The sequence below is a fragment of the Anser anser genome (assembly GCF_964211835.1).
Source record: "Anser anser genome assembly, chromosome: 13".
NCBI lineage: Eukaryota > Metazoa > Chordata > Aves > Anseriformes > Anatidae > Anser > Anser anser.
The window spans coordinates 15,532,158-15,554,092 of record NC_139734.1 but is presented as its reverse complement, the minus strand read 5'-3'; the positions used below and the strand labels follow the sequence as shown (position 1 = coordinate 15,554,092).

Sequence of the window (21,935 nt, the reverse complement as noted above, 5' to 3'; positions counted from 1 at the left end):
ATCAAGTAGGCTGAGTCTCTGGGTAGATTAGGAAAAATATTCTGTCTTTCACTGTATCTATAGATTTTCCTGTCTGATACTTTCTTCCATGTTGAAACAGTGCCTAGTACTTCTACGTCTTGTAGATATTTTAATCATGAATGCAGGGAGCAGCAATTATAGTCAGTCTGTGCTTTCTACCACAAAAAAGGCAGAGATGCAGTACAAATAAACGTCATAAAATATTCAATCCCCCCACCCCTTGAAGTTAATGTTTTCTCTCTTGTTGAAAGTACATGAGAGACAATAGGTCTGGATGTCTTACATAGCTAATCATTGATCCTCCTCTGGGATTCCCTGCCTAAAGCCAGCACTGCAGTTTTATTTTGGAAGGTTGTGGAGTTGAGGTGAAGATTGTTGACTTGACACAGATAGTAAGTTGTTTACATAAATATTTTTTTTCCTCCCTGTAACTCATTAGGGTTTTGAATCCATCCCAACAGAGCAGGAAACAGGCAATGCATTGCCCAGCGAGACCCAAACGAGAAAAGGTGGGTGGCTTGAGTTGATGCTCCAGCCGCATATTGCATGTGAAGGGCAGGGGGTATGCCTGCAGCTGAGATTCATCAGAGAAAAGGATTCAATTTCGGCTTTATTAGCTACTTTGAAATACGTGTCTGGCAGGGCACATGTCACTTCCCAGCCCTTCTCATGGGGCTGGCAGGACTTCTGCCCTTTAACTATCTTGTGGTGCACCTCTGGACGTGGGATTGCAGGGTGCTGATCCCTGCCTTGCACAGCAGATTCTCTGCACGGCAGGACCTGCACCTGCTGGTGTAATTAAGGTTGGACACGAAAGATTCTGTGTAGCTGATATGTTTGTAGCACAACCAAACCAAGGAATAAGAGCAGGCTGCAAATGAATACAAGATCTTTCCGATTGGCCTTGCAAGTTTCATAGCAAAAGTAAATTATGAAAAACACCGACAAACCTGCCACTCAAAAATGTATCAGTAAACTTCAGATCTTCATCTCTAGGTATAAACATAAAGCCATGGGCTGACAGGGCTGCTGAGACTTTGCTGCTTCCCTTACAATCAGTGGAGGTGCGCAGCTCTCTGTTTGTGGAGTATTGCCTAGAAAGAAGACAGCAGGGAGCTCAGCAAAACATTTTCCTTCACTTAGGACTGATGGCTGAGTTTCTAGAAAGCCTACGTAAATTGCAGAACGAGGGTAGCCAGACCTTTGTTCAACTGATTGTGGTCAGAGGGGGAACATGTTGGAGGAAGGGAACCAGCGCCGTATAGGATCAGGGTGCCGTTCTTGATGTGCTTGCACTGTGAACAGATCCTACTCTTTCACTTTGCTGCAAACACTTCTAAAATACTGCTCAGGTCTGGGTTAAATAGGTGATATAGCAGTGCTGCAGAGCTGGTGAGGAGAGAAGCTGAAGCCACTGTGCAAGGCAGCTGGGGAGACTGGTTTTTGTTTTTTTTTTGTGGAGCTGGAGTGCTCAGCTGCCCCAGCGCAGGCCGAGTGCTGGCTCTGAACCTGACTCTGGTGCTAGCCATGAGAAGCTGCTGGGGGGCTCCCAGAGTGGGCAGGACCAGGTGAACTGGGCCTCATTTGCACTTCACTTTTTCGGGAACCCTGCTAGGGAGACCCTGAGCATGCTGAAAATATAATTGGCTACTTTGGTTGCTAATAGCACCTTTGAGAGAAGCACTGCTGTTGCAAATTAGTGTAGAAATTTGCAGCACCTGCAGATGCACAGGAATGGAATTCAAGAATACATAAGTAAAGGAGCTTTTGCAGGGACGAAAATTACATCTGTCTCCATATGTGGTGATTCAGTGTATTTGTGCAGCATCCGGCAGTGGGCTGGTGCAGTTTGCCCTGGGTGCTGCCCAGGGGTGCTGCTGCCCAGGGGCTGCTTTTGGAGGCACCTTCCCCGGTGCCAAGCTGGAAGCTGCTTTGCTCCATGGATTACACTGCTGGGGTGGTGGCAGGGAGCCCTGGCAAGTTTTCCTATCTGCTAATGGATTTCTTTCTATGCTGAAGCTGGCAAGAGACTTCTGAGGCAAGCTTTGAAATTACAGCGCTGTTCGAGAAGTCATTCCCTTTGAGACACTGAGATCGGTTTCTTTGTACTTTTAATGCGGGTTGCTTTCTGTTGGCATAGCTCCTGGGATAGTCAGCTGGATGTACTGCCTCTGTATTTTCAGTTTCTTTATCGGAAAAGTTTAATCCTCAGGCTGCTCTCTAATGCTTGCTGGTAGCTAGCTCCATTTTTCACTTAAAGCTGGAAATGCTGGTGAGGTTTTGGTTTTCAGTAAGCTCAGACCCACTCATAGTTATCCCAAGGTGCATTTATCATGTACTTTTGTTAACCATTTTGTGATATGCAGTGTAATGTGCCTGATAAGACATGTTAAAGCAAGCATCTGTTCCTGCTGCAGGATGAAAATAAACCTGATCACCAAGGACAGTATCAGCAAAGTTCCTGTTCCTGTGAAAATATCTTGGGACTATTATGATTAGTTGTCTGAAGAGGTTCAGATATTAAAGATTTTTCTGATAGCTGGGGAAGCATATGGCAAAGCACTGAATAGTAAGGCATTGATTTTGATCTATAAATCCCTACGTTGTTGGTGGCTTAGCTGGTTCTAAAAGAACAAGAACAAAAATTATTCACACCTGCAGTTTTGCAACCCAGCATCAAAAAACTTTGATCAAGCGACTCTGGCATACTGCTTCTGGCCTTAGATTGTAGGTTTAATGCTGCTCAAATGCGCATTAGTGAATCAAGGGTCTGCATCTTGCTTTTGGAAGTGACCTTGGCATGGATGCTCTTGACCCTCAATAGGAGTGAAGCTCAGAGGTTATTTCCAGCCTGCTGAAACTTATCCCTTGTCTGGCCTAGGGAGGAAGGTCGTCGTTGTTACACGGTTAGTTAATTCTACTAACGAAAGCTCTGCTTCTAAAGGACACAGCACATTTTCGCGTGTTGCAGTCATTGGTTAGCCTTGCCCATTTTCTTCTGGGCTCCAGCATGGGCAAAGTGGCGTGTTGCCCTTGCCTCCTGCTCGCTCTGGCAGCACGATGGGGCTCAGGGTGCGGTTTGTCACCAAACTGGGTCCAGCCATGAGCATGCGGGGCCGCTAGGTGGAAGCAGCAGATGTGGCCAGCGATGCTCAAACCTGCTGGTGCAAAGCCAGGGGAGATGCCGTTGAATATCGACAGGGGTTTTATTTAAAATAGCATTTGATTTTGCTTCTGTTCATAAACTTTTATATTGTCCTCTCCTTTTTTGCTCTTCTGTCCTTTTAATTGGATGCGTTCTAGCCCCTGGCATGTTGTGGCATTTCAGTGGAATTTCCAGTGATGCTTATTTCAATTAAAAGTGGAAGGTTGCTGCTGCGCCCTCCTCCTTGTATGCATGCGCAGCAGCATGGGGAGCATCCTCTGACAACGCGTTTGATGCCAAACCTAACTTTGCTTCGAAGCTCACGCAGATCTTTTCGTTGACTTCAGTCAGAGGCAGATCACACAGTTGGTGGCAACTTTATGCCTGCTAGTCCGCGGTATAAAAAGAGCTTTTTAAGGCTGCTGCATTTTATGGGTGGGAATATCATATGGTGCCTGCTGAGCCCGGCTTGACTTCACTTCAAATCATGTGCTGGCTACGGTGTGTGTGAGATGCGTGCAGGCTGCACGCGGCAGGATGTCTTGCATCTTTCCTCAGCTGAAGTCACACGAAGCCTACAGATCTTGTGCAGGTTAATTGCTGGTTCTGTGTACCTGTTTGTGCATACTGTGACTTGGCCTGTTCCTTGTTTTAGTGGAGGAGCTGGTTTGTTGTTGTGCAACTGGCTCGCAAGCATTAACGAAGATATTTGGTCCTGCGATGCCTTGATATTAGTAGTAAGAGCTAGCAGAAACGGTGGCAGAGCAAACTGTCTTAACTGTTGGAAATGATTGTATACAGCTGTGCAATTTTATACAACTTCACTGCACGGAGCCCAGTGTCTCTTCTCATTCCTGGCTCCCATGAGAGCTGTGTTTGACAGCTGAACATGGGATGCTTGGGATGTAGAAAAGGAGAGCTGGTGATCATATCTAAAACAGACTGTATTGCAGGAAGGGGTGTAAGGGAGTCTGTGTTCCTTGGGTGCTGGGCTTTAGGCTTCAAAGTTTCAAACTGCCTCATTTTATAGTAAACTGTAATGATCAAGGACATAGTGTGAAGATTTGAAGCAAATGAATTTGAGAGAGAAAAAAAAATAATTTCAAGTTGAACCAAAGATCACAGTGTCAGAAAAATCCCGAGGCATTTAGGCAGTGGCTGTGACTTGGAGGCATTTTTGTGTCTGGGGTGAGTCCAAGTGTGTGGCTGCATGGGAGGAAATCGCTGGGTGTAAGAGCTGACAGCCTAGCGGGTGGTTGTGTGAAGCTTGTGTCTGCTCTTTGGGGAGAAGTCAAGATCCACGGGAAGTGGGAGAGGAGCTGTTTCTAAGAGTTGGTGACAGATTTTTATGCAGAGCACAGTCTCACACTGTTAGTGAGAAGGGATGAAATAGCTTTCATACTGGGTACTAAGTCCTATCCCCCACGTACTTTCTTGTGACCAGTTCTCCCTGGCTTTTACTGCTGGGGCAGTGTAGGAGCCAGGTCCAGCCAGACCTGCCAGGCTTTGGATGAGCACTGGGGAAGGTACTTCTGCAGCACGAGCTGCCTTGCTTTGTATTTAGCTCTGTCCAGACCTTTCTTGCATTCAGACAAGCATTGCTCTCTAAGCTTAATGGGGAGTCAGGGAGCTGTGTCTGAGATTTTCTCAAAACTGGCTGGATATCTTTGTTTTAACATGGAGATAAAATGCCTAAATGTCACCCCTGAGGACACAGCTCCCTTGCTTGTCATCCAGATTGCTGCAGCCTCGGGCGTCCTCTATGAACATAGATTCCTTATTTGCAAAATGTATTCTGGTCCATTTCCTTTCTCAAAGATTGTGTCCTTGCTAAGTCCCACAGCTTTGCAATGCCAGACTCATGCTCACAAATATCCATCTATTAATGCTTTTTGCGCTAACCCTTCTTTTGGCTTCATTATCCATGACTGCAGTTTCTACCAAGAACTCCATCTGAGGTCATTCACAGGGCATCCTTCATGTTAACTGCTCTGAGTTTACTTCCAGTGACAGTAACCCCCGTGAGTGTTGCTGCCTTAAAACTATAACCAACTCTCCTATTAGCAATGCTGATGAATGCACCGAGAACAAAACAGAAACTTAAAAGTGGCCCTCTGCAAAGCAGAAATAGTGCCCAGAGCTGCCCAGGCAGATCAGCAGTGTTTTGTTTTGCACTGCAGAAAATGAGGCACTAGGTTGCAATGAGTACTCTGCTTCATTTTGAATTCTCTGCCGGCATGTGGTATATGCTCAGAGCTGTACGTTATATCATTTTTACATCTTATTATAAAGTAGCTTTGAGGTACCGGACATGAAAGATACCATCTACAAATACATTTATAAACAATAAAATAAAATGAAAGAGTTGAGGCAGATTTTTCAACTGTCCACTTCGGTGTGTGCACCCCTTGCTGCTGGCAGCCTGAGCTTTCGGCCTCTTTGGATTGCTGCAGAACAAGAACACGCTGGTGGCGTTTATCATCTCTACCTGTTGTGTTTCCCCAACTAATAAATCCCTGAGGGCGCAGAGCCTGCTCTCAGATGTACGCATGAGGGTGAAGTTGGCTGCTAACTGAATTATTCTTTGAAAGACTCATTTGAGCAAGAGCAGGCTGGCTGCAGAAAGCTGCGTTGATAGCCTACAGCTACTTTGGCACAGTTATTTCTATTTAAAGAGGGGGAAAAAAAATCAAACCTGCAGTTGGTGAATTTAGCAATTCTTTTTGCAGGTGTATATCTTTCTAACCTAATCAATTTTCACACCTAATTCTCATCTGTGCTATCTGCTGTGGTAGAGATTATGCTCTTAGACACTGACTTGGAAGGGGATAGAGCAAGTGAGCCCAGTGGTTACTGATGATAATTTGAGGGTGACTGGCATGCTCTGAGTTACTTCTTTCTAAAGCTTATTAACTCTTGGATAGCGGGTATTGATCGGTGTCACCGTACAAATAAACTTCATGCAGCTGCTCTCCAGAGCACCGGAGAGCAGGTATTTGATATTGCACCTGCCTGTGCTGGTATTTAAATCGTCCTTCCCCGGTCTCCTCTCTGAGGAACAGCCTAGGGAGCTGGGGGTGCTTGAGGGCAGTGGGGACCGCAGAAGGTGATGCCAGGGTGGCTCTGACCAGCCGCTCTCACCAGGAACTCAGAGCAGGTGGGACCGCAAGGTTTTGCATGACAAATGCTAAAAAAAATCATCCAGCACAGCTCTGACCATTGCTTCACGCCATTGCCATTGTGTCTGCATGTGTCACTGGTTAGGAGCAAGCGACCGCTTCTGGAGCACTTTCTGCCTGGAGATTTTGGTACAATTTTATCTTTTTGGTGAGTTGTGGGAACTTGTAAAGTGAGTACAAAGCGAAGATATGCAAAAATGCATTAAAAGCATCTTTCAGTCCAGTGCTTTCTCCCCATGTTTTGGAATCATTTGGTAGAAATTTGTTGGAATTTACTTCTGATAATCAGATTGTAGACATTGGTTTGTCAGTGTCAATAAAGGAATTGTGATTAAAAAATCAAATTCATTTCACTTGTCTGCAAACAGCTTATTGTTGAATGAGTTGCTTTAATATATTAATCAGACATAAAGTAGCATTGTAACAAGGTTAAAAGTGCATACCGATTTCCATTGTAAATATATACTCAATCAAGCAGAACCTAATCTACTGCTGTAAGTCATTCTTTAATTCAATTGTACTAACCACAGTACATGTAAAAACAAGATGTGTTACAACAAAGTCTAAGAAAAAGCCCTGAAGATATAAACATCTTTATAGAAAATAATGATTTACATTTTCAATAAGCCTGATTTGTCTTTGGGAAGAATGTAATTCCTTTATCGTGAGCAGAAATCTAATAGGAGTCTTTTTACCTTGTCTGCCATGTTTTGGGTAAATTATCTTGGTTTTGACCTTTAATTGGATAAGGCTAGAACTGGCTGCCAAGGGGAAAAAAATACAAATGGATCTAGTTGCTTCAAAACTAAGAAAAAATCAAAAGATGAATAAAATCCCCGTGAATGAAGAACACAGGGCCTTCCTGAAGCCTTTGTTAGCCTTGAATGGATTAATTTTACCAGCAGCTAATCTCTGCTGTGCTGAGAAATTTTTACCGCCTTCTGTTATTAACAATTATTGCACTTTTATTTTAGTCTTTGCTCCGTCAGGTTGCAGCACTGCCACGGGCAGAGCCCCGCGCACCCCTCGGCAAGGGGAGGACCCTCCTGGGAGGGCTCCCGTGTCCCTCGGGGCTGCTCATCGCTGCCTCTCGGGTGCGGAAGTGGCCAGATAATGAACCCTGGTGGTCCTCTGGGCTTAGCTGGCACGTGAAGTGTTGTTATTACTCTGCTGAAGATATTAAGCAGCTTAAAAACCACTGAAATGATCTGATGGGCTTTGGTGCCTACAGCCTCGTCGTTTTAGCAGAACCGGTCTTGAGAACACGAAAGGAGGTTGGAGGGGGCAGAAGGGGGCTGCTGGGGGTTGTTCCTATGGGAAAGTTAAAATAAGTAGGGTTATGGTCCTCTGTAAGGGATGGTTGGATGGGGATTGCCGGGCGCTGAGTGCTTTGGGGTTGGGAGGCTTTTCTGTTCAGCTCCATTGCCCCTTCCCAGCATGGAAAGGAAGGAGGGTGTTTTATAGCGAAAAATGCTGTTTGCGGTGTAAAAAACCTTTGGGATGGTTTCAGTGCAAGAGTTTATTGAAGTATAAATCTAAAAAGCTGTGTATACCTGTGAGTGCAGATCTGCACGGATTACAAAACAAGCAACGTTTTTTACCTCCTTGTTTTGACATCAACAGTTAAAGCAGAGTTAGCAGTAAGCTTTGCATGCTCTCTTTTGTATAAATATTATGCTATTGGATTGCTGATAGAAAGAGAACTAATTAAGGAGATGTGGATATCATCAGTAGATTTTTTCTTCCCCGAGATTTTATGAGCAGTAATTTGAAAAGAGCCATATTAAAGTCATTGAGGAACAAGTTAATGCTGCGTTTCCAAGAATATTACCCTTCTACCCAAAGATTATATTCAAGAATAAACAGTGTACAGTAGCTAATTGCTAGCTGACACATTATAATGTCTTTATACTTCCAAAATTGAATCAGTCTGGTTTAAAAAGTCATGCAGTAACTTTTTAATTATTTATCAATGTATTTCTCAAAGAATAATTGAATCTCTGCTTGAGGCTACAGGGGGCAAGTTGGACCAGTGGATATTGACCACATTTGCAACCCAGCTGACACTGCTGCTCTTAAATAATCTCTTATAGGCCCTGTCTCCAGGTTGCTGGCTTATGTTCCAGACTGACAGCAGGTATCTGTTTTTCCTCTCTAAATTAAGCTGCTAGGAATTTATTTCTCTGATTGTTCGTTTCTGTAGTGCCGTAGGCAAAAAATGCAGTATGATATTAAAATCCACAGAAATCTGCAAAGGAAACCAATTAACTCAGAGAAGGAAAATGGCAAATGCGAACCCCGCTTGCCTTGAGCCCTCCTCGTTCCCGCGTTTGCCCTGTGCTGTTTCTCCCTGCCGCAGCCCCCTCGGTGTTGGTGGCACTTTGCAAGGGGTGACCCCCGCGGGTGGCAGGGCTGCCCCAGGCTCCGGTTGCTGGCTGCTGCCCGTGGGTGAGTTGTAACCTTCTCGCTGCCGCCGCCGAGAGCCTGAGCTCATAGCATGTACTGAACTTGGTGCTCTCAAAGGGGTTGTTTGTACACTGGCGCTGTGCCACAGGTAGAGATGCAGAAAATTCGTGGTAGAAACTGATAATCCCTCAAACCAATTCTTTACTTCGCTTCTCATTCTGAGTTGGAATAGATAAAACTCTCTGCAATGGGAGGGTCCTCCTGGGACCTGCAGTAGCAATGGTATAATAGCGTGCCCGATTGTGTAATTGCATTGTATGTAACATCCTTAGCAGAAATAAGTTTCGTTACTTCGAGTCCAGATTTTCTATCAAGGTCTTTCTTTCAGCAATGGCTTTGAAATCAGGTGGTTGGCTTGGAAACTTTAGCCTCCTCGGGGCCTCAGAGTCCTGGAGGCGTGATGGCAGCAGGGGGCTGGGAGCAGCCGTGCCCTGCGGGAGCTGCGCCGTGGGTTGGGGCCTCAGAGCTTCAGACGAAGGGCTGGGCTTTGGGCACCGAGTACTGCTCCTCGACGTGGCTTTGGTTAGTCTGGCTCACTCCTGCTGTTCTCTGGATTTTGCTTCCACGTTTTCACTTTGCTATGTTGTCATTTTTCAGGCAAGGCTGCCGTCTCTTTCCAGGAATAAAGCCGTGGCTCGGTTGTCTAAGAAACATCATATTGCATAGATCTAACTTAAAAACATAATGGGTACATTAGTATGCTATGGGGCCCAGTTCCAGGAAATGTCTCCACTTGGGAAAACTGCATAAGCGTGTGCTGAAAATTAAGCAAACGCTTTTTTTGCTTGACTAATCCTGGCAGTTGGCTGTGCTAGGGCACCAGGCTCATGCCCTGCAGTCTGCTGCCTAGCTCTGACCATAAGAAATGAAATACCCAATTTTGTGTTAAACACGGAATTAACAGAACACTGGAGGGAAACACTGACTTCAAAAGTTGTGCTTTAATTGAATGTCATAGATTATAAATGCAGAATGAACAACTGTGTTCATTTAGCCCAGCTTCCTCTCTACCTATAAATAACAATAAACAGCCTTTTGCTTAAACACAAAGCAGCTTTCTCTGGCGGATTAAATGCTGCATACTGGGGACACTAGAAGGAAGAAACATCTTGTTTGCATTATTTTATGCACATTTGAAAGGGCTCGACTCAAATTGAGGTCACGGCTCCTTTGAGCGAAAGGGCATCCACGTGGTGGAGGAGCTGGGTCGGAGCAGGGGTGGGAGCCGCAGTGGCACACCTCGGGTGCCCTGGCACACGTACGCATCGAGCACCGGACGTCGGGTCCTGCTGGGCATGGGGGTGGCGTGCTGTAATGGGAATGCCGTGGCAGTCCCCAGCTGATTTCAGCCGTCTGAGCCTTCGTGCAGCAGGCGGGGGTACGGATGGGTCCTCCCCGAGCCACGTGTTCCCGCTGCGGCGCTGAGCCTCTGCAAAGCGTCCTGTGGCGCTCCGCTCTGTGTGGAGGGTATGATGAAAAATGAAGTGCGTGGTTATATTTCCTTCTTACAAACACATCCTTACCGCCCTTGGGGTCTGGAGATCGTGGTGATGGCCTTCAGTTGTAACCAGGTCGGGTAACTGCAGGAGTCCCCCAGCATTTGCAGCATGTGCTGGGCGTCACCACGGGCGCTGGTGTGACAGACGCTCTGTTATTCTAAGCATTAGTGTTGGTGTGCATTTTACACATTATAGCACTGCATTATTTAAAGGTAATGCATTATTAAACGCTGCTCTCCTCGGCGTGGAGAGCAGGTCACTTCCTGCGATTCCTGCTGCTCGGTGTGCATTGTTTAGGATGCTGTCTCTTATGTAATCCTTGCAAGGTGATGTCTGAATAATGGGTTGTGCTACAACAGAGTTGATTAATAACAGTGCTCCACTAACGAGGAATTTTAGAGAAATATGTGTAGAAGACATCTATGTTACCATACCCAGTTTGTTCCCGCCTGAGTGCGTGGAACCAGAACGATCATTACTTACTTAATAATGATGTGCCTCCTAAAATAAAGGGCTGTAAATTCATTTTTAAGCCCATAATCATATTTTCTGCTGTGGGAAGAGTGAGGGAGCGGGGAATTGTCTCTTCCACATCTTTCTGACAAAATGTATATAATGATTACAAGCATATAATAAGAATGTTTGTCCTAGCTAAATGTTTATTCACTTCTGTTAATCAGTATTCGTTTGAGAGTGTGCCACAGAGTTTGTGGAAAGCAATGCAATCAGTTGAGTAGTGTGGCAGATTTAAATCAGTAATAAAAGCCCTGGGGAAATTAACAAGACAAAACATTAACCACAGACTAAACATTAACATATATTAGCATTTTTATTACACCTGTAGAAATGGTAAATGTGCTTGGTTACTACTGTTAAAAAGTTTATGTTCTATCCCACATCATCACAATGTATATTTTGTTTTAAGCCCTTTAGAATTTAATTAAGCAGATTTCTATAGCATCATTTGAGTAATAGACTTCAGGTTCACTTTTATGGTGACTTAGAAGATAAAGAATGCATTTGTACCCTGTTTATAATGCTAATGATACATGTGACATTTAGCAGAGTGGGCTGTGAAAAAGAAATGTGGAAAGGGGAAGAAGCGCCAATGCAGGCAGCTGTGTTCTAGTTTTCAGAGTTACTGGCCAGACTGGGTTCCTGCGTGGGATGAGCGATGCTCAGGGGTTTGAGGGTACTGACAAAGGCAGCCCATTTTCTTGATGTCTTTGATACTCTGTTCTGTGTGAAGCTGCATACTGTAGCAAATCACCATTTCAGAGTCTGTATTCAAATCAATTATAATAGTTAATCGCTTTTCAGTTTAATGTGCGGCTTCTCCCAAAGGAAACTCAGAAATAGGTATAAAATGACATATGTGAACTACAGAGAGCGGAGAAGATTGCAGGAGGAAATCTTTAAAAATGAGACCATCCCCTTGGGGGGCGGAGGGGGAGGTGGTACTGTGTCTTCCTGGAGAACGAATCTTTAAGCAGAAGAGTTCACAGAGAAGGCAAATGGAAACTCCACGTAGAGTTTAAGCAAAGGTTAAGTACAGCAAGCTGTCCTTTAGAGCAGAGTGGTGCTTGTGGTCTGAACAAGAAGCAACAGCAGCAGGTATCCAGCAATGTCTAATGCCCTCTTATCTTCCAAGGGAGAGTTGATTAGCTTTTTTTAAAGCTTCCAGGGAATTACTTTTAGAACGCTCTCTCTCTGAAAGGAGATGCTGAGATTGGTAGTGAGGATCACATGTGCTACCTCCCAGTTTTTCCCCAGCTAGTTTTGCTTGCCAAAGGTACAAAAGGCTTTCCCCTGCACAGCCACCCTGCCTCGTGGGGTGGCTGTGTCGGTGGCCCCGGTGCTGCCATCCTGCTGCTGGGTGCCCGCGGGGGGTTGCTCTCCACCAGCTGCACTGAGGCTGCGATGCTTCGTGCAGAACCTGGTGCTGTGGTCATCGTCCTTTTTGAGTATCATTTAATTGTAGCCCACCGGTCCCAGTTTCCATTGGCATGCGGGCACCCACGTGAACCAGCGCTGTGCTTTGCACCTTTGCAGTTGACTTGGGTAAAGTAGCTGCGGGGGGGGGGGCATATCTGCTCCCCTGGCTGCTCACAGCGCATCACTTCCATGTGGCCGCAAGCAGGTTCCCTGCAGTCCTCAGGCACCTCTTACTCTAAATTAATGAGGAAGCATTGAAATGGGCTGATCGCGCCGCTCCGTTAGGGTTTTCCCTGGGCTCCTCTCAAATCAGTGCTCCCTCTGAAGCTGCACCAGTACCTGGCTCCCAGGGGCGTTCAGAGCCAGCTGCCTCCTGCCTGCTGTGGGGACAGACAGGAGGTTGTGGGGATGGGCTTCTCGAAACTGTGAGGAAGAAATTGGGGTGGTTGGTGGGAGGTTGAGTGTTCCCCCTGCACCCGTGTCATGCTCACTTGGAGGAGGCTAATGAAATGAAGGAGTTAGTATGTTTATTAATGAGCCAGGGCAGGGAAACAGCATTGGCTGTTACAAACCCCCAAAGCCACCAGGACTTTAAAAGTCTGGGGAGCTGGGAGGGTTTTGCATGCATTGTGTGTCCTGGCAGCAGTTTTTGGTGGACTGGGAGATTCTCCTAAAACTAAGTAAAAAAAACAACAACCCATTCCTCCCCCAACAAAAAACAACAAAACAAAACAAAAACAAAACAAAACAAAATGCCATTTTATTGTTTTTGTGGCTTGATGTTTCAGGCAGCAGCCTGTTCTGGGACAGTGCGTGTATGTGATGAGAAATGCGACTGCACTGCACAGTTCTTGCACTGAATATACTTTAGATAAGGACTCGTGTGCGTTTATGATGCCTCTGATAGCACTCAAAGCTGCAGAGCCCAAGGACAAGAGCTGACAGCTTCATTCTGTCAATTTGCTCTGAATTCCACATTCATAATTTCGCAGCGGGAGGCAGCCACCTATTCCTGCTGTTGCTCAATATTAGCCTGGCACACGTGATTTGGCGTGCCACCTTCCTCCGACTCCCGCTCTTGCAGGGTGAAAGAAAGAGCTTGGGGATCTGAGTCTGTGTGTTTGTTAGCTTGCAGCTGGGACTTGGAAAAGGGGAAGGAAGGAAACATGATTTCTGAGATGTTTCACAGGACCACTTGTGGCCCAGAAGACTTTGGCAGATGGTTTGTGAAAGTCTTTCCCCCCTCGTAAGTGCACGCGATTCTGCCCCTGCAAATGAGCAGGCAATCTGTTACTTCTACGTTCTCTCACTTTGTTTAATGCTCAAATCCCAGACGGATTTTTGACTAAAAATGACAGTCATTTGGCCGCGACTTCACAAGATGGGCTGCAGGTTTATCTTTTTTCCTGAGAAGGTTAATTGGTCCTTGAATAAATAATTCAGTAAAAACTTGCATATCCTGCGCAAACTTTCCAGCTTCTAGCCACGAAGATTTCATACGCAGCCCCATTTCGGGGCCACGGTTGTGGGAAGGCTTGCATGGTTTGCTGCTCCATCCCTTACAGGCTCCTGCAAAGCCCCATTGCTGTGTGGAGCCCAGAGCCGGTGGCTGAGGGAGCTGCAGGTTCAGTTTGGCTCTGCTCGGGTACGGCTCTGGTGCTCGGCCTGCACTGCAGCGAGGTCACCCAGCCCTGGTCCACCCGGGTGCTTTGCTTTTTGAGGGCTGTCTCAGATGGTGCCATTGTTCCTGCTGTCGCTCGGGCCCTCCTCTCCCATTCAGCCCGCTTCAGCATCCTCAAAAAAAAAAAGCCTTGATCCTGGACTTGCTCTTCTCGGGAGTTCAATAGGCTTCGCCAGCTGAAAGGCGGGCTTTCAAAAGGACAGGGGGGGCTTTTCAGAGCTGGGGAAAAATCAAAGGGAATCATCGCCAATGGCTGCTTAAAATAACCGACCTTCTCCTGCTTCTCCCCTCTGCTTTGCATTCCTGTGCAGAGCGTGGGTGCAGCAATGGAGCTTTTGTCGTTACTTTAGTGCCCTCTGTCCCACAGTGCTTACATATCCGTCATTTCCCCGTGGCAGATCCCCTCTCTGCAGACCCCACAAGGCTCAGAGGGCACCTTTTGGGCATGAGATGTGCAGGGCCCTGTGCGTCTTCCTGCTCTGCTGCCGGTCTGCCCCTTGCAGGGGTGGTGACGCCAGCCAGCACAGAGTGCAGGACGTGGCATGGCAAAGGACAGAGCCTTTTACGCATCAGCCAAGGTTTGGAGGGAGGCTGGACTCTTCTATTGGTACCGCTAATAAGTTTGGAAAAATGGGCGCATTTTCAGGCATACAAACGCTTCCGAGGATGTCTCGCCTCTTGTTTCTCCAGGCTCCTTTTTCCTTGCAGCGTGCAGCTGGGTTTAACTCGTGCCGTCTCTGGACGCGGTCCCTTGGCTGTGCGGAGGCCCAGCAGCTCCATCCCGTCTGGCCAGCCCTTTCCCCTGCAGTGCATCCTTGCCTTGCGCCGCTCTGCAGAGTGAGCTCCCCTCCCGCCAGAAACCCAAAAGGCAAAGAAAACAGCCCAAAACGTGGTGTCTGTTTTTCTGACTCCTTTCCTACCCGTGGTTTTTAAGCCTGCCCTATGATTTGGGGAGGGCGACAGGATTGATGTGTTCTTCTGCGGGACTTGGGTTTGGCAAAACAAAGAGGAAACGCAGCCAAGGGTGGGCAGTGGAACAAAAGGGAAGATGCTGCAGAAACTGTGCCTGCAGCTGCAGGAGGAGCTGCTTGGGGAGGAAACCATAGGTGCAGAGGGGACTGGTGGCAGTGCCTCTTCCCAGCACGCTGCAAACCAGAGACTGCAGTGCCTGGCTCCCCGTGCTCCTGCGTGCTTCCTCTCTTACTCTGTATTGTACAGCAGCCTGAGCAAACAAACCGTGCTGCTCTTGATAATGAAACAGGTGACATTACTAATTTATTTGCCCACCCAAATGCAGGATGTAACAGAACGGAATTAATCTGTTCTCCTTACACATCAGATGCTTGTAGCTTTGGGCGGTGGGCGTGCCTTTTGCCTCCGGTGTGTTGCTAACTGGTAGTTTAGCTGGCTGCCTCGGTGCGGTGCAGGGCGAAGATAAATGAGGTGCTGCTAGGAACGGATGTTTTGTAGGTATGCGGTCGGCCACAAGCCTGGATGTGGGTGGGGGGATGAAGCTCAAGGGAAATGGTGTTGGTGTTGGCTGTAGTGCCTTTGTCATCCCCGAGTCCTCTTCACAGCGAGGCGTGACAGATTCCTGCACAAGTAGCCTGGGGTGGTTCCGAAGGCGAGTTTTCCAGCACCAAGCAGGCCTGGTGGTGATGCGGCAGGACGGTTGTCCCTCGTTGCTCTCCCAGAGGAGACGGGCACAAATCCACCCACGGCAGGGACTGCAGCGGTGCTGCACAGCCGGCACTGAGTCATGGGGCAGTGGCCGTGTGGGAGAGCTTTAATGAGGCATTTTGGATTCTCACCACTGCAGCCACTCACCGAATCATCTGTATGCTAATGAGCTAATTTGTGTCATTAACAGAGGCCTGTTAATCAAGACCTCCCATGGCATGACCGGGCTGTAGCAATAATGCTTGCTGTATTTTAGGCCATGTTTTTCTTTCTTTCTTTCCTTTTTTTTTTTTTTAAATTAGCAATATGTATGGTGCTTATCCCTTGGTACCTGCAGTGCAGACTCTGCAGATGCTGAGCTGCCTTGAGCTGTAGGATGGAGGTCTCAGAATTGGTATTTGGAGGGAAGATGTTTCCTAAAAGCCTGGCTAGAGAGGTGGAGCATAGCATCCCAAGGTGCTACAGCTTTTGGGAAGCAAGTAGCAGGGAATACCTTAAGCCCCACTTCCGCCAACATGAGTTTAACCTGACACATGGGAGCTCTGTCAGGCATGCCTGCGGCTATGAGGAACCCCTTGATGCCCAGAAATGTTCCCTGACTTTTCCTGCCTTCCCTTCCGCAGAAGGGGTGTTCATACAAGAGCTGGTTTGCATCCTTAGGGCAACAGTTTGCTTTCAGACACTGGTGTATAAATGGGAGGGAGCAGACTGACCATCATCCTGATCTGCAAAGCAGGGCTCAGCAGGATGGGGGTGCTCAGCCTGTGCCTTGGTGTGTGCATCCCTGGCGAGGGTGTGGTGCAGGACTGTCCCCAGACACCCCCATCTCTCTCGGGACAGGCCACTTCACCTTCCAAGGTGAGATGTGTGATGTCTTTAAAAGGCTTCAGTCAGAAACAAGTGGGTTCATACTTGCAGGGAGAAAAGTGCATCGGTGTGTTCTCTGCGAACTATCTCACTATAAAGTTTGTCCCGGAAACTAGCTTGCACATGGTGACTGAAGTGAAAAGTAACTTAAGGTCCTAAATCCGCTATGAGAGCAATTCGGGCACTTTGGGGTTGGTGGAGGTGGGCAGCAGCATATGGGTTCCTAACTCCTGTATTTAAAGAGCTGTTGTGCAGGTGGCAGTGTGCATCTTAGCTGTCTTCCTGCAGTTTTTCTGGCCATGAAATTTCCTCATGCTGCTGTGTTTGTGTTTTCCAGATAAGCCGGTTGTGTGGCCACGCTCAGCAGAGGCAGTATCGATCAGCTAATTACCCTGAAGACCTCTTTATTGACAAGAAAGTCCTGAAGGTGACTCACATAGAGCCGGAGGAAACTCTGTCGAGCAGGAGGAGGTGAGAGTGCTCGAGCTGAACACGGTGCCAGCGTGATGGGGTGCAGGGGCAGTTTCCCTATGGGGTGGCCCCATGGAGGGAGATGGAAGAGCCCCTTTTTTCCCTTACTGATTGCAGCTGGTTTTGACTCTGAACATCAGAGTTGCCCTGGGACTGACTGTGAAGCACAGCAAGGTGTCTACACCTGTGTTTTCTCACATAATGCATCTACGCTGATGTTATTTTTTTTTTTAACTTATAAAACTGCCCCCTGCTTTTCATCTTTGTTTTGCTTCTGTGCAATGCGCCAGGCACGGCACTGAGGTTCATACACAAAATGCCATGTCTGGGTTTCTTGGGCATTGCTATAGTGCCAAATATGCTCACAGGTACAGTTATAAGTATAAATGGTAGCTCTAGATTAAATCATTGCGTGAAACAGCGTGTAGGCTGTGGGGCCTATTTCCCTTTATTTCTGTGCAGTCTTTTACAGTACTTCAGGAATGTTAACAGCCTTTTGCTGAATATTTTCAAAGCGAAGCAGGTGCCGCCACTCCTGGCTTTGCAGCCTGTGCTTCCTTCCTGCAGGGCTGCACTCTGTAAAAAGAAGCTGTAATTCAGTGGGCTCATGCTGGTGTGGTAGGGGAAGCAGCCCCCCCATGCATCCCCTATGGACCTGACAAGTGCACCAGGAAGCGTGCTGTGCTTTTACTGCTATCTTGAATATGAAAAAAATCTCTGCAGAAGAGAAAAGGGCAGATTCAGCCCTTTTTGGAGCTGGGGATGGACTAACTTGGATAGATTTGCCTTTACAGAGCAACAGGGCCACATTCCTGATACGGTTCCCATGAGATAGCACTAGGGCTTGCATTCCTCCCTTGTCTCGACATGTCGGAGGGTTACGCAGCCCAGGCGCTGCCGGGGATGTCGTCTGAGGACCGTGCAGGCTAATGAAATCTGCTGCAACAACTTACATGAGCTCATACCTGCAGATATGGAGGAGTTTCTCCTTTTTCCTCTCTGCCCTCGTTGAGGGAGCCCTGCCTGGGAGCTGTGGTCAGCAGGAAGGTTTCCTTCTGTCCGTTCTCCCTGCTGCTGCTGTGGGGTCTGTGGGACGGGGAGCAGGGCTGTGCCGGGGAGGAGGTGAGGAGCTGGGGGCGAACGGAAGACCCAGGGTTTGCTTCGCTTTGCTTGGCAAGAGGTTGGACCTCCCTCCACACGGTAAGCACAGCGCAAGATGTGACTGTAGGAGGTGCTCGTCCAAAGCACCCCTGAGATGTGCGCGGGGAGGTTGTAGGCTGAACTGGCAACCCTTTGGAGAGGCTTTGGACCCTCCAACCAAACCCTTGGCTATCGGCGCGGCTAGGGACAGACGGGTTGGCGCTTGCAGTGCGCTGGCAGGCCGTGCCGTGGTGGGCCTGGGGAGGACTTGGGTTGCCTCTGTGTGCTGCGAGCTCTGCCTTGCACGGCCGTGTCGCTCTGATCCGGGCAGGAACACAGCCTGGACAGCAAAAACCGAGAGCTAGCGAGCAGGCTGCCTTCCCTGGCTCTGGGGCTGCTTTTCCTTGTTTCGTCTGCCCCCAGCTGGCAGCCGGGAGCTTGGTCTGGAGGAGAGACCCCAAGCGTCCGGGAACCCCAGCAAATCCCTGCTTGGGGAAATGGGAGAGGGATGGAGGGAGCCTGGTCCCTCCTGCCCCCCCAGCCTGCAGCCACCCCTCGAGAGCAGCTCTGCGTTTCTTCCAAGTTTGCTCTGCCTGTCACTGCTGGCCGGCACCACGGAGCGTGGGGGTCCCACCACAGAGGGGACCCCCCCAGGAGTGCTCCCAGCCAAGGTGCTGATCCCTCCTCATCACTCCCGGGGAGGAAGGATGCTGAGAAATAACCCATTGCCAAGGGGGGAAAAGTACTGAGCTGTAGCCAGGAGATGGTGAGGCCAAGTCTTACTTCCTCCAGTCCCTGCTATTCATGTTTTTGTGCTCTTTGCAACACTTACCGCTGGTGTTTCCTGGTGAAAGCTGCCAAGTGCCCCTTTCCTTTGCAAGGGGCAGACCTGGGCTGGGAGGACCAGCACATCCCATGCCTGCAGCCCCTGCCCCGTTTCTGGCTGCTCCCAGAGCCCTGTGTCAGCCCGTGACATGGGTGCAGCCGGATCTGTGGTTCTGCGGGCTCCTGCTCCCCCAGTCCTGCCTTCCTGGGGCAGAAATGTGTCCCTGAGTGTAACCTGCCCCTTTGAATGCCGACTGTGATCCCGCAGCCAGCTTGGCATGTGTCTATAAATCACGCCTCTGTGAGAATGCAGCATGAAACCCATCATTACCCGTCTGTGCTGAGAGTGTCTGCTCTGATCTGCCACCGTGATCTTCTTTTCTTCTTTTGACTGAGAATCATTTTTTTCCCCTTTCTTCCAGGGAACTCATTATGAAGCTGAAGTCTCACAGCAATTTTTACAGCAGCTTGCCAGAATACATCTGCACCCACAGCTCCGCTATTCAGAACGACACTCTTTGCTGGAACGGACAAGAAGTCGTGGAGAGGTGAATCATGTCTCCCTTCCCCTCCCTTTCCCCAGCACTGCTCATCCTTAGTTAACCAGGTGCGGGAGTGGTCTCTGGCCAGGACATTGCTCATTCCCTTAAACCTTTTACAGAACTGGTGTCCACTTGTGCTGCAGCTCAGGTCGATGAGCAAAGCTCACGTGAAGGGGAGAAGTGGTCGTGTGCCGCCCTCCACTGAGCTTTCCGTGCTCTGCTGTGAAAACCCTGTAGCTGCAAGCATTTTTTATTTTTTTTTTTTAATTTTTGTGGTGGGTGGGTAGCAGTGAGCTGGAGAAAGGGGAGAAGCAGCAGCTCAGCACAGCGCTGCTCCCTGGGAGGGTGCACCCGGGCACTAGGGTGGCTCCTCTGGAGCAGCGGTAGGTGTGCAGAGGGGCATGTGCAGAGGGTTTTGAGAGTGTCCTGGTGGTAATGGTAAGGTGAATGATGAAGGCAGGCAAGAACAGGATTAATAGCATAAAGAGAAAGGAAGTGTTAATAGAAATGGAGCATTCCCTTGCAAAAAATGCCCCTTAGGAGTGTTAAAGAATGTGGAAATAGAACTTGGAAGTGTTTTTTATAATTATACATAAATCTCCTCTAATAACCCTACTTTGCAAAGCATCCTTTGCTATTAAGTAGTTTGCATAAGGGGAGAAATAGAAATAAATTCCGGAAGTAGTGAAATGTTGAAATATTAATTATGACTTCTTGATCAGTAACCTCCGGTGGTAATTAGCCTGCGCTTGCAATACTGACCTGAAATACTGAAGGGACCAAAATAGCGTCAATATGTATTTTTAAAAAATTTCTCAAGCATCTAACATCACACACTTTAATAAAATGTACCTACTTTCTACTTTGCCTAAGGAAAAATGTGTCCTCTATCTGTACCTATTTCTGGGAAATCTTGAGCTCCTTTTCCTAAGAGAAGTACAACTGTAGGGGAAAAAATTTCAATATTGCCTCACTGGTTGTTAATTAAAAAAAAATAATCTCAAAACAGTACCACAAACACTGCGGTTTTGCGGGGGGGGGACCTACGGTGAGATATCTGCTTACAGAAGTTTGCCAGGGCCCTGCTCCAGGCATTGCTGAAATCACTGCTGGGTGAAGCAGCAGCAGTGGAAAAATGGTGAGTTCACATCCTCCCACAAATGTAAGCTCAAAGTTATTTGCAGATTAAAAAAGGGTTTTAGACAATAGCCTGTCTTAGCTTTTTGCTGAGAATACCAGTAGACTGTCAAAGGCAGAGATGTCACCCTAGATCTTCTGCCACCAAGCTGTGGTATTTGTGGCATGATAATGCAGATCACATAGGTGCCACAGCATGCAGATGGGGCAAGGCAAGGAGAAGATAAAGTATACGTACACAAAGGGGTTACCGTGTTTTCAGCCCTCAGCTGCCTGGCTATTACGTTGAGGATGACATCGTCTGCTCTTCTTGAAGACACTGCCTTTCCACCCCTCTCCTCCTTCCCCCCGCTCCCATTTATCATGCAGATGTAGCCACCTCTCCCAGCTCCTATGAGATAAATAGTAACAGCTCCTTTGCAGTCAGAAAATGTTTTTTCTGTGAGATGAGTGTGAAAACCCCCATCCCCTTCCTGTGCCATGGAGGGAGCACAGCTGCCCTGGATAGGAAAACTTGCTGGCTGGGCACAAAAGTGCTGCTTGCATGGAGGAAGAAATTTGAGCACCCCTGCAAAGGCAGGATGTTTGGTAGGGAGGGCAAATAGACGCACAAAATGGAAATAGCTGTTGCCCCTTAAATTCCTAGACTTCCCTGCCACTTATTTTTAAGTCTTTCTTGCCATGTATTTTTAGCATGTGCACCTGTAATGCTTCCCAGGGTGACCGTCTCTTCTCCATAAGCTACTAAAGCCTGTCATATGTGGTGGTGTTTCTGCTGATGAAACTACAGGATAAAACTCAGCTAAATAAAGCTGAACTAAAGCTTCATTTGCAAAATGTGTTTCAAGTTGAAAGAAACGTAATTAAATCATATCTAAAGCCAATTGTGCTGCTTCATATGGAGCCAAAATGGTCAAAACCGAGAGCTTCAGGTGTTCGGACTTCCCAGCGTGTATCTTTTTCAGAAAGTGTGAGAGGATTCCTGAAAAAAAGGTGCATTCAAGGTAACAGTGTTTGAGTACCCCAAACCACCAGTTTTTTCAGCCTTTTCCCCAAGAGGGAGCCAAGCAACTGTTCATTACACAGATGTTTCTTAAACTGCTCTGAGAATGCCTGTTATATGCTTGAGCTTCTGGCAGAGATACAGTAGTCCTCCTGCTGGACTAATATGCAATTGTCGGTCATTCAAATTCCAGCTTGCTGCTTTTTACAAGAAACTTGGTGTTTTTGAATCCCTTGTGTTAATTTCAGGAAGGTGACATTGTAGTTTGTCCCCTATGTGTTACTGCTGCCGAACAGGGGGCTGATTTTTCTAGGATTTATACATATAAAATATACTCTATGTCG

At 47.6% G+C, this 21,935-nt stretch overlaps 1 protein-coding gene across 4 annotated transcripts in view; it reads left to right on the top strand.

Annotated features, from left to right (window-relative positions):
* The window catches only part of GPC3 (glypican 3), a 148,945-nt gene that overhangs the window by 70,324 nt on the left and 56,686 nt on the right, over nt 1-21,935 (top strand). For all 4 annotated transcript variants that reach the window (XM_083796865.1, XM_083796866.1, XM_083796867.1 and 1 more), the window contains exons 4-5: nt 16,811-16,944; nt 19,332-19,457. In XM_083796865.1, coding sequence (XP_083652991.1) covers nt 16,811-16,944; nt 19,332-19,457 — 260 coding nt within the window. The remainder of the gene's footprint in view (nt 1-16,810; nt 16,945-19,331; nt 19,458-21,935) is intronic.